Source organism: Battus philenor, unplaced genomic scaffold, assembly GCF_028537555.1.
Source record: "Battus philenor isolate CCGP_79_NKW_IND1 unplaced genomic scaffold, ilBatPhil1.0.hap1 SCAF_29, whole genome shotgun sequence".
Taxonomy (NCBI): domain Eukaryota; kingdom Metazoa; phylum Arthropoda; class Insecta; order Lepidoptera; family Papilionidae; genus Battus; species Battus philenor.
This window is the reverse complement of record NW_027181692.1, coordinates 1,480,199-1,493,888: the sequence shown is the minus strand read 5'-3', so window position 1 is coordinate 1,493,888 and position 13,690 is coordinate 1,480,199. Positions and strand designations below refer to the sequence as shown.

General features: G+C 35.6%; 1 protein-coding gene across 1 annotated transcript in view; it reads left to right on the top strand.

The window, feature by feature from the left end:
* The first annotated feature begins 10,619 nt into the window (after positions 1-10,619).
* LOC137926359 (glutamate receptor ionotropic, kainate 2) overlaps positions 10,620-13,690 on the top strand; it is a 30,398-nt gene continuing 27,327 nt past the window's right edge. The window contains exon 1 of the mRNA XM_068769962.1: positions 10,620-10,725. Within this exon, the coding sequence (XP_068626063.1) occupies positions 10,671-10,725 (55 nt within the window). The 5' untranslated portion in view covers positions 10,620-10,670. The remainder of the gene's footprint in view (positions 10,726-13,690) is intronic.

The following is a 13,690-nucleotide window of genomic DNA, read 5'->3' as shown; positions in this document are numbered from 1 at the left end:
GGCATCGCTTGGTATGCAGAAGACGCTGCTTCCTAGCTTCTGGAAACTTGGTTTTGAAGCTTGAAAAACCAAAAAGGCTATCAGCAACCATTAATCGAATATGGCCAGCTTATAGCGTAAGACCGGTTCTTCCAGCTGTCTTCAGGTATAAACCTTGCGCCTCTTTCGGTCTTTTTACGACGCGGGTTTATAAAAATACGAGCGCTAGTAACAATGATAAGACAAAAACTAAGTAAAACCCCCACCGTGCCGTTTCCAACGTCAGGAGCAAGTTCAATTCTTAAAATTATTCACTTGTTCATGTTCCACGGGAAAATAGTCAAAATAGGTAACTTAAACTTCGACAAGAGGTCGATAGCTGAATCCAACTCGGCTGGTCAGCGTTCCAGAACATATATATGATATATTTTCTCGTCGAATATCATGGTATGCATGTAACATTGTAGTAGGTTGGTAAATAATAAATATAAAAAAGCCAAAAAAGTAATAAAAAAACAGATATGTACATTACCCGGCGATAAATATTGCATATCGACCTTTAGAAAGAGACAATCGGGTAATTACGGCTTCGTAGAGCATTATCTCTGCCCCACACTATCTATGTGACGTTTTGTCAGTCGTGCGACAGAGATAATGCTCTACAAAACTAATTCTCTCTTTCCAAAGGTCCCTGACACGATCAGGTTAATGTAACTGTAATTGTTTTTTTTTTCGGTATAATTGTAGGTTTACATATAATTAAAGTAGTATTGAATTTAGTGTAGTACAATATTTGATGGAAAGAGATTTCAAGTGGTTTAATACAAAACATATTTCTTAATGTTAAAAAACCTGGATTATAAATTAAAACAATAAAAATAAAAAAAAAACTGAAAAGTTTACAATGTTCTTTTGGAAGTGAAGGCGAAGTAAGGTAGACGATGTAAGAAAGATAAATAATGTATGGGAAGAAACGATGTGTGAAAGACATTGAAAAAGATAAAAGATAAGCGTGGCACACAACACAAGAGGTCCACAAAGAAGTCTTTGAAATGATTTATTAAAATAAATAATATGTTTTATTCCATAAACGCTTCGAGTACCACGCATTGTTGCGTAACTTTTGTAATGTAAGCCCAATGAAATTAACACCAAAACACCATACCTACCAACTAAATTTAACTTAATCGAAACACAAGAATCTCCTCCATATCGTATTACTCGTTATAAACTTTTTGCTATCAAAACGAAGTATTGAATTTACCTTTATGGAATAAGCAGCAAGATTACGTAATTAAACTTTTGCTATTTTTTCTCATAAGGCGCTAAAATTTTTTTTCGTTGTAATTTTTTATTGCAAAAATGCTTTTATGTTTGGAAGTACCGATGTTAATTCACCAAGATTAAAATGTTTATTTACATTTAAACATTAATAGATCTTGGAAACTGCCTTTAAACCCGCTGACTTTACTAATCCATTCATTTTTATCAGACAATAGGAACTTCTCATATGTATGTACAATTAAAAATACACACAAAGTAAGAATATTTTGACCTAAATCTAGATATTGGAGCCGAGATATTGTGAAGTCTACGTAATTTGGGCACTTTTAATGTCTGACTCAACGCTCTAGTTGTCTCGCGAACTCTTAAAATGGGTCAGAGGTTTTAAACTTTAGGAATTTTTGTAAATTTATTTAACGCGATGTATGGTTTTCAACACAGGAGCCTGGAGCAGTAAATTTTTAATTTATTTTATCGATATTCTCTGATCAATATATTATTTTTAATTCATTTTATCGATTTTTTCTGATGAATATATTGTTATATTTAATGGAATCAAGCGTTATTTTGCGGAAGTCCATCCTAAGTAAGAAAAGGACCAATTTTAAGAGTGAACACAGCGACTCTGTGTTTGGCACTAATCGGTGTAACGTAACTCCTGAAGATGCCCCGTGGAGGGGTGAAACACGAGTTGAGCGATTTAACGGTGGTAGTTGTGTAATTCGCATTGTTTGCCGCGTGCGCATTTATCAGCGGGCTGGCGGGCGGTGCACTTTGTTGCACGACTACGACTGCATGTGCGGAAGTGGTTAAATATTTGTCCTTTTCTGACAGTATATTGTTATAAGATTAATTATAATAAAATGTCAGTACATACTAGACCGAAACAATTAATCCAAAATGATATACAATTAAGATAAATGCAAGGTTATAAAGCTGAATTTGTGTAGTAATCCCATCAATTCCTACTTATATTAATCAGTTTATATAAAAAAACAGTGGCGAACTTCTCATTAATCATTTCAAGTTTCAAGCCTTCTTTACTTGTTTGTTTTTTCATTTTGCATTAAAATAAGTACATGAAATGTTTAACTTAATATAAATTATTAATATATGTTACTTTATGTGGAGTCCGCCAAAAAAAAAAATTTAAATTGGACCGTTGTGGAAAAATGTTGCTCACTCCTGGCCTAGCGTATTGCGTAACCAAAATTATAATTTTTTTTATTTATTAATTAAGTTTTACATTCTAAAGTAAATAATATTGGAGTTATATACATAAAATAGAAACTAATGTCATTTAACCTTAGATTTGAAAACCATGCTATCCAGTTGGAACAGGACCACGCAGCTCGCTTCTCTGTGCGTTTTCTTTGATTTATATATATATATATATATATATATATATATATATATATATATTTATATATATATATTATATATGTGGCTTGTGGGAGACGTTTCTTATGAACTATGTACTATGTGTTAACACTTGAACTTGATTAAACTTCTTAGCATTTAACACCGCCAGCGAGTAGCGTGTCTGTATAAAATTCACCAGAGTGTTCTAAGTACAGAGTGTTCCGAAGGTTTCAAACCTCTGTATACAATTTTTTTCATTATGGCATCCGCTATTGAGAACCAAGGAGACTAAAAAAGAGAACGGATCTTCTTAGAGAACTACAAGTAGTTACGTAATTAAAATAAATAAATCCTATAGCGTTATCTCTGTAGCTCACACTGTTTGTACTTCGTACGACTGAGACAACGCTCCACGAAACCGAAATTAGCCGATTGTCTCTTTTCAAAGGTCGATGTGCAATATTTATCGCCGGATATTGTACAAATTGTGATACTACGGAATATATAACTAAACAAAATTAAATAGGAAAAATGTAAATTAAAAATTGTAATACAAAAATGAACAAAAGTCAATATAAAAGTTCTATTATCGAGGTGAAGGCGAAGTAAAGAAATAAAGTATAGAAAGGAATAAAAGATTATTTGACGAATAAAAGAAAGACGCTTGAAAGATATTGAGAAGGACAAAAGGTAAAGATGAAAATAAAATTATCAAATATAAAACTTAATAAGAAAAACAATGTACGAAACACCTCAATAACGAGATCTATTGATATCTCTAGTACAACCCCGTCTTTGGTTCATAGGAACGGCTTTTTTACTAAATAATTCATTCACTTTCTTTTCTTATTATTTTCTCATTCTTCTTTAGTCTATCTCTGTCGTTTCTCTACTTTCCTTCAATCTTTCATTCCTTTACCTTTTACGCATCACTTGTTTTACACAGCATTTTCTCCTAGACTGCTAATCTTTAGTAGTGGTGATAATGTGTTAATTTCTAAGAAAATTTTCAGATTTCAATACCACCGGCTATTTGATAGTATCTATTTTTATAGGTTTCATTTTGGGGAATGCACTGCGGAACTTCACTACCTTATTCCATTTTACTTTCTATATTAGGAGCAGGAAATTGGATCTCTACCACTCTTACACTGGGTTTCCTTGGAAGTAAGCGTAATTCCAAGTTTCTGTTCCGCAAAGTCCAAGTATGAAAGGATATTCCGGCTTATTTTCCGAGAATTATAACCCAGGTCTCTTCAGGGTCTGGAGGTACCTGAAAGTGGTCAAATGGACAAGAAAGCGTTAAAAAGATGTCTCATCTGTGAGATCCTTAATTTATGAAAACACTTAATGGCATTCAACGTGTTAAAAAAATAAACTTTTATTTTTTAATTTATATGGTACAATAAAGGCTCGGATTTCGGGTACGGCTTAAGAATGTAGTCAACCCTGACGGACCCTCTTGGATCTGTAAGTACCACATTAATTCCTACCCTGGAACGCGTCCAAATTGCTCGGATACGGTACGCCGTACCACATAATGGTTTTACCTGCATACCGTTTTAAAACGAACTTTATTAATGGAAATACCGTAGGAATCTTGTGTTACGCATTCTCTGGAGATTTATCTATAAACAGTGACAATCCTATATAATTAATACAAGTGTAAATTATATAAAACTGTATCTCAGGAATCTACCCGGTGACGGCAATGAGTTTACTATATTGCAAATGATTTCTTCCAAAAAACCCACATTGGGAAAAATTTGTCAAATGAATTCGTATCAAAAAGCCCACATTGGGAAAAATTTGTCAAATGAATTCGTATCAAAAAGCCCACATTGGGAAAAATTTGTCAAATGAATTCGTATCAAAAAGCCCACATTGGAAAAAATGTGTTAGTTTTAAAGTTATTCCAAATGTTTACTTAAATGGTATACTATGGAAGACGAGAACGAAAATATAAATTCTAGTAAAAAAAATTATTAAGAAACACAAAACTTTGTTTCCAATAAAATAGGGGGTGGAAGGAGAGGTCACCAATACCGGGGGCCAATAAAAAAAAATGTTTATTAAAAATTTAATTTCCTTTCTTCTCTTATGGTACGTATAGCAGCGGTAAAGGAATGAGACTTCGGACAATAGGTAGCGAGTTCGATTCCCATTATACAATCTTATATAATTCAAACTTTGTGCATTAATTATATAGTATACTGCTTATAAGTTTCTAGAGGATGGACAGTAATGCTGCTTAATGCTGATTAGTGCCAAACACAGAGCCACTACTGGCACTAATCGGTGTAACATAACTCCTGAAGATGCCCCGTGGAGGAGTGAAACACGTGTTGAGTGAATTAACGGTGGTAGTTGTGTATTTCGCATTGTTTGCCGCATACGCATTTAGCAGCGGGCTGGCGGGCGGTGCACTTTGTTGCACGACTACCACTGCATGTGCGGAAGTGGCTAAATATTGGTCTTTTTCTTACTTAGGCATCTAGTATATTAAGAATTGTGTATGAATAAGTTCAATTTATTTTACGCAGTTGTTTTTGGTCGGTGCTATTTTAAATATGGAGAGCAGTAACCAGAATTTTCGTCATATTTTACTTTTATGCTATAGAAAAGGTAAAAATGCTGTTCAAGCCAGAAAGAAATTAACCGATGTGTATGGAGATGTATTGACAATACGCCAGTGCCAGAACAGGTTAGAAAAATTTCGATCCGGCAATTTTGATGTCGTAGATGCACCACGTTCTGGAAGGCCAGTTGAAGCTGATAAAGACATTAGTTGATGCAAACTGACGAATAACAACACGTGAGTTCGGTGATCGATTCAATTTATTGAATTCAACTGTTTTTGATCACCTGAAAGGTTTGGGTTTAACCTTTAAGTTCGATATATGGATTCCCCATGTCACAGAGAGTTTGGTCACTCGTCAAAAGCGTTTTCATTTTGGATGGGATGTACTACCACACCCACCGTATTCTCCAGAAGTTTCCCCATCGTATTATTATTTGTTTCGGTCACTGAAAAATCTTTTGGAAAGTAAAACCTTTACCTAAAATGAATACGTCAAAAATCATTTGGATCAGTTTTTTTTAAAGACCAAAAATTTTATGAACGTGAACTTATGTTACTATCAGAAATATGGCAAAAAGGTGTTGGATCATAATGACCAATATATGATTTAGTTAAATATTTATTCAATATACGAAGATCGTCTTGCATTTCCACCACACAAAAAACGAATTTGCTTTCCGAACAACCCAATATGACGTAAAACTAAAAATAAATACATTTAAAAAAACTTTTAATTTAAACGGTCTTTTGATACCCATATTGTGGTGGTTGTGGAATAATATGTATCTAGTCCGCCATATTGGAACGGCGTCCATCTTGAATTTTAAATTTTGACATAATCATCGTGTTTTACTAGTGTAGCCCTTTCATTTGATACCTATATTGAGGGGGTTAAGGAAAAATACGTAATCCGCCATTTTATGTCGGCGGCCATCTTAGATTTATAATGTTATTGATTTTATTATACTGTATTGTCATCTAAATTAAACGTGTGTACCAAATTTCAGATCAATCTGACAACGGGAAGGTGTTTAAATTTCAATTTATAATTTTGACCCAAATAAATAAACAAATAAATTCCGTACGGATCGAACTAAATAAAACCGTTTAATAAATGAGGTATCGTCCTCAAAAAGTGCGTGTATCTTTTAGGGAGAAAATTTTCTAATCGAATATATAGGGTGAGCCAAAAATTTTTGCAAATAGCAACACGACACACAAACAATAGTCGATTACAGGAGTGCCAACGGCGAGACGGAGCACATCTCGACGATGTAATTATTAAAAAATAAATTTTAATAAATGATAATTACGGTAAATAAATCATAAACAAAATAGCATTTGTGCTTTTATTTCTACACATGTTTCCAAAGTGCAAAAATTTATGGCCATCCCTATATAAAATTCTCGTGTCACGGTGTTTCGAACTTGAACTCCTCTGAAACGGCTTGACTGATTTTTACCAAATTTAATATGCGTATTCAGTAGGTCTGAGAATCGGCTACTATCTATTTTCTATACCCCTAAGTGATAAAGGTTGTTCACACTTAAAAAAAATTTTTTATTTTTTTAACGAAATTTTTTGTTTTTGTTTTTTTATGATACAACATACAAGAATACATACAACCATAAATTTTCACCCTTCTACGATCAACCCCTATTTTATATTTGTAAATTAAAATATCATTTTTTTTTTGCACAACAACGTTTGCGGGATCAGCTAGTAGATATATAAAAGAGACAGTGAAATACGCAGTTATATTCAATCTAATAATTCTTCGTTTACCAAGACCGCATCTCTTTTGTGTAAATACTCCGCATAAAGAGTCCGGGGCGACGCGCGGTTGGGTCTGCAAACTTTGCATGCTTGCTTATAAAAAGCTCAAAGTCGGAATGAAACAAATTTGACGAGATTTATTCACAAGTGCCCCTTTGTAGAGGTTTTATGAAGAGTTGTTTCAATATTAGCATATACAGGATGATCAGTTGTAACACTTAACACGTTCACTGCGGCTTGAGGCCGATTCAGCCTCATGGTAGACTTTGCACTGGTGCGGCGCGTAAAACTCGTGTTTTCTCTCTAGTGCGGCGGCTGTTTACACTCAACCGAAACATGAGGCAGAAAAGGCCTCAACCGCACTACTAGGAAGTTCAGCTTGAGGCTGATTCGACCTCAGCCGCACCTGCTGAAAGTTCTTCAAAATTGGGCCCGCAGTGAACGTGTTAATGATGTAAAATATAACATAAATGATATTTGACATTTAGAAATGTATCAAATATACTTTTTGATATCCACTGTAAGGCGTAAGTCTCCTAATGATGACCACAAGGATGTGACTTGTCATGATCTTAACTGTCTTCCTTTCACATAGTGGGGGCTTGCCCATGCGGCTGGTGGTCACTCGAGAACCTTTCGCCCACAACGGCCATCAGTTGTACGAGCGATGTTCTTCCCAATGCCACTTCAGACGGAATCATTTCTGATGCGATTTCATAGAAAACTTAATGCGTAACCATCTCCCTTGCTCTTCGGGTGACTTTGAGCCTTCTCATGAAGCACGTCGTAAGTGATCTCGGATATATATGTCATCACCGGCAACACACATTACTTTCGACTTCGAGTGCCGGTCTGGCGTTAAAGTCGGGGTGGAGTCAATAGCCTCCCTGATAACCGAAAAAGACACCAAACAGTCATTCATCACCCTCTACAGAAAAATCGTAAAAAATGGTACAGAAAGAAATAAAACGTAAATATTGCAAATAACAAGATAATGATGACAAAATAAGAGCAAAATAATATACAGTACTGTGATATAAAATAATTATAGAATTTAAGTAATAAAAATGTGATATAAAATAACAATGTAAAAAGAAAAGAGGAATGAATGAATGGTGATACAGAGCAAAAGGGAAAGAGCAGAATTGTGGCATGAAAGAATAGACCGAAAGACAACGTGAAGTATGAAAGAAGAGAAAGTAAATAATAAAAAAATATGTGTATAATTAAATTTGCCCGTAAAGTCCCTGTCCCACAAAAGATACGGGGTATGAGAGGACCCCAATAGCGGGGGCCATAAAAAAGAAAAAAAAACACACATTGCTTAAAGACCTTCCTCTTCAAACGTTTCGGTATTTTGAATTTATATTTATATTTGTAACATTCACTTATTTTAACATAAATATAAAAAGATCATGAAAAATCGTTCGAAATTTAAATAAGAACAGGACCAATATATAGCCACTTCCGCACATGCAGTGGTAGTCGTGCAACAAAGTGCACCGCCCGCCAGCCCTCTGATAAATGCACATGCGGCAAACACTGCGAATTACACAACTACCATAAGTGATAAGTGCTACTAATCGGTGTAACATAACTCCTGAAGATGCCCCGTGGAGGGGTGAAACACTTGATGAGTGATTTAACGGTGGTAAACATAAAATTAACTCAAAAAGCTGTAATATATATAAATTGTATAAATAAACTAAGCTGCGGTAACTGAGGATGAACGAAAGGATATTAGAGCGGAAGAGAAAAATAGACTGAATTATGGAATGAAGAACAGAATGATAGAGATAGCGAAGAATGGAAGAAGTTTTCATACATTTCTTGGAGGAAGTGAAAATTTTAATAAATAAAGTAAATCCCTGTTCCCAACAAAATAGGGGGTGGAACGAGAGATCCCCAATAGCGGGGGTCGCAAAAAGAAACATCAACCCGCGAAACGTCCAAATGTAAATATCCTTTCGTAATTTATACGTACGTTCTTCGGAGTGGTTGTATCGAAAAGTTATCAAATCCTAATGAACTAAGTTTTAATTATCCCATTAATTCATGTCAAAGGACAGGGGGAGGGGGGGGGGGGGGTGTAAATAAATCTATACAAAAGTTTTTGAGGGGGACGTGAAAATCCACGATGTCACGATTTGGTTCGGGTCTTACAAAAGATGATTGGTTGCCTTACCTTCTATATATAAAGACAAGTAGAGATAAGAAAATGTATTTGTTACACCAATGCCTCGCTTTGCGTCGTTTCGTTTTGCGTTTTTCGAAGTTGCGTCGCTGCTTAATTAGTACTAATTTTCACTGTGCGTCGTTAGATTTTTGAGGTTTGCGTTGTTTTGGGTTCGAGTCTTAATTTTTTTTTATTTTGATTTTTTTTCTTGAAGATAGCAATACTTTTGTTATTGCGCCATGCCATCAAAACTCGAGGATTCCTTTTCTTTGTTTTGCTAATTTTAGAGCTCAGATTCGATTACGTTGAGCGTTGTGCTTTTTTTAAAAAGAGAATAATAAATTTATTTAAATTTTTACGTGTTGTTTCTGGTTACAAAAAAGGTAAATATTATTTCAATTTATTTGTTGGCAGAGTTATGTTATTTTTGTTACTTAAATGTTTACTTTGTTCATTTTTCTTTTTAAAAAGTAGTATTTTCGTGACCCTGGAACATATCTTCGATCTTTACATGGTTTGCTATAGAAAATCTTAATTCACTTTGCGGCGTTTCAATTTGCGTCGTGTTTTTTTGGAACGTAACCACGACGCAAAGTGAGGTATTGGTGTATATAAAAAATCTGAAACTGTAATGATTTCTTACAAATAAAAAAGGTTGCATGCCCCTGGTCTATAACATTTGCCAAGCGTTTGTCAATAGGTTCAATAGTCTCCGTTTTACACGTGTTTTTGTCAAATGTTTCAATGTTGTCAAACGCGTCAAGTTTAATTTGGAGCGGAATCGTGGTTGAATGGTGGCGGAAGAACTGCTTGCTTGACGTAATTGGGTGGAAGACAGAATACGACTGACAAAACGTCACATAGGTAGTGTGGGACAGAGATAACGCTCTACGAAGCCGAAATTAGTTGATTATCTCTTTCCAAAAGTCGATGTGCAATATTTATCGCCGGGTACAGTAAAATACATTCCAACTTGAGATTTGCTGATGCTTTATTGGTGAAACAATAAAGTTAAGTTAAAAACATTCTAGTGTTAAACAACAAAAGAGTTGTGCTAGCATCAGTCAATTGACTTCGGCTACATTCAGCTGGTACTGGTACAGCTACTTCGGACTCATGGCTTGCGGGTTCAAAATCCAAGTATCTCTTGGAATTCGGATAAATTAAAAAAAATCTAAGTCAGATGCCATCCGTGACCGTTCAGCTAAAATGTATTAGGAGAAAAGGTTCACACCTTTCACCGATATTTTCTATTTTCCTCAATAGAATAAGGCTTTTCTCCCTTTGTAACTTTGCATCAAATATCAATTATACTAATTACCTCGTTCACAGAGACTCAGTTCTAAATGGTTTATCTATTTATCAAGTATAAAATTCATTATGAATTTTTTTTGAGTTTAAACAGTGGTAATGTTATATATTTATCATTTCCAGCGTGTACACAGATAAAAGCAGGCGCCGTGGCGTTGTTGAACAGCGCAGGCCCACTGCTGGGAGCGACGCTTGGCGCCATGTGTCGCTCTCTTCACGCACCGCATCTAACTGTATCGCATCACACACCTGAACGTAAGTTCAATCTATCTATTTATCGTTTCTAACCGTGGGTTAATTTTGTCCATTGCTGGTTTGGGGGGGGGGGGGCTGTAGGTTAAGCGTGCTCGAAGAGGCAGAGCGCAAGGAAAGGTTGGCCCAAATCCTTTACTAAGATAGAGAAGTTAGAGGTCTCCCTGAGAAGCCTCGGTTTGATCTGTCACCTATTTTACTTTAAGTTGGGAGATTGCTAAAATCTTAAATCGTTTAGGCAGATGCTTAATGTAATTAGGATCAAGGACCCCCTAAAGGGGTCTTGGCTTAGGCCAGAAACTCGGCTTGATCTGTTACATATTTTACTTCAAGTTGGGAGGTTGCTAAAATCTTAGATCGTTTAGGCTGATGCTTCATGTAACTAGAATCAAGGACCCCCTAAAGGGCTCTTGGCTTAGACCAGAACTTCGGTTTGATCAACAGATCTCTCCCAACCTAAAGTAAAATATGTAACAACATATTTTACTTTAAGTTGGGAGATTGCTAAAATCTTAGATCGTTTAGGCAGATGCTTCATTTAAATAGGATCAAGGGGTCTTGGCTTAGGCCAGAACCTCGACTTGATCGGTTTCCACCTGGATAATTTTTCCACTACTTCGGAAGCTGTCAGTGGAAGAAAAACTCTCTGAATTCTTTCACTGTTTGGAAAACAATCCGCTGGACATGGTCGCATTATAAATGAGAAATAAGACCAGAATGATATCAGTTGGAAGGAAATATTCTCACTTTTTTCATTCATCGATAAGAGTGTGATGAATTTCGGATACTAGCTTCCTGTGCTAGTTTAAAATTGCTGCTTACCACCTTCATCAGAGGAGTACCGAGCTGCGGTGTAAAATCAGACCAGGCCTTCTGCCCACTACTATTCATCTAATAGATTCAGTCGTTACTTTGCGGAAGTCCATCCTAAGTAAGAAAAGGACTAATATATAGCTACTTCCGCTATGTAGCAGTAGTCGTGTAATGAAGTTCACCGCCCGCCAGCTCGTTGATTATTGCGCATGCGGCAAACAATGCTAATTACACAACTACCACCGTTAATTAACTCACCTGTGGATTCCCCGTGGAGGGGTGAAACACGTATTGAGGGGGCGGGCGGCACTTTGCACGACTACTGCTATATAGCAGAAGTAGAGATATATTAGTCCTTTTCTTACCACTACTATTTATATAAAAATATATTTTACCTATGTTGTCGAGTTCGCTGTTTCTTTTACCTTCCTCAACTTGGGCAGGCCATAAATGAGGAACAGGTACAACCATAATGCACCCTACACTGAGTTCCCAAGATTATAAAGTCAATGAAAAAATGTTTTCTTTCTTGAAAATAAATTTATTCTGGTAGTCTATGAGAAATTTCGTATTAAATTTTTATAAATGCTTTCAAAGTTGATGGCTAAACTCACCCATTCTAATGTTAATTTAGAACATTATTTATATAAATTCCTGTTGAGGTCCTTCGACTATAACAGACGAGGTATCATGCCTTGCTCCACAAAGGACCTGAATGTGTTATTAATGATTTCGACCTCAATTTAATAAAGCCTTATTGATAGCGATTTCTTTGATATTTCAAAGGCTAGAACTTAATAATTGACGGTGGGATTTATTTATTTTCATTCTTTATACAGGATGATCAGATATAGGTGTAAAAATGTAGCTTATTCCTTTGCAATAATTTTAAAATAAGTTAATGTGTACGGAACACCCACCTTATTTCTTTGATTTATTCATTTAACTCAATTTATTTGTTAATTTTTATTATATTTATCACATTAAGTAGTGTTCCGATTTTAAAATTTTATCACGGTTTGAAATATATATTTACGTGATGTTTCTGGTTACAAAAAGGTAAATATTATTCCAATTTATTTATTTGCAGAGTTATATTAATTTTGTTTTTTAAATGTTTACTTTGTTCAATTTTCCTGACCCTGGAACCTATCTTCGATCTTTACATGGTTTGCTATAAAAAATCTTGATTCACTTTGCATCGTTTTAATCGTTTTTTTGGAACGTCACCACGACGCAAGGTGAGGTATTGGTGTACATGAAAAAAAATATTATTCTTCAATTTAAAGCTATGGGGCTTTTAAACCCGACCTCAATTGAGGCTCCACAATAAAGCAAAAAGGTTTCTTAGGACATTTTTACAATAATCTTAATACAACAGTGAAGAATTTTAGTACCAAGCTGTCTTCTTCTTTTTTTCAGCAGATAGACATCCACTGTAAGGCATAGACCTGCTTCAAAGATTGCCACGATTGCCACAGGTCTTGCGTTACATTTAACGATTTCTCGCCACCTTAACTGTGTCGTCGGTTCATCTATTGATGGGCATACCCACGCCACGTCTACCAACTCGTGATCGCCAGTCGAGAATCTTGCCTCCACGGCCGTCGATTGCACGAGCGATGTGCCCCGCCTACTCCCAATTCAGACGTGTAATTATTTGAGCTACGTCGGTGATGTTGGTTTTTCGGAGAATCTAGGGGAGCCTACCCACGCCGCGTCTACCGGCTCATGGTTGTCAAAAATACGATCGTATAATACACCTCTCCCGATTTACACGGTACTTGTTTTACACGTTTTCGCTTTTACACGATTTTCCAAATAAGTTTTTTTTTGTTTTTATCGCACTCTCCTAAATGCTACTGCGATTGAACACGTGCGCTGTGTACACATTTCACGGGGAATCCCGAGCTCATGTGCTGACTTGCTGCACGCGCACACTGTGTCTGTATTTCTTGGCATAAAATTAGTTTTATTTCATTCATAAATTACAAGTGAGTGCTTAATTTAGATTATTTCCGTAATATATTAAATATTTTAACTTGTCAATGCATTTTATTTTTATTTCTGTGTACACATGAAAATATTGAAAAAAATCACTACTGCACACAGCAAAATTATGTATTTTCTGCAACCTTTTCGATTTACATGGTTT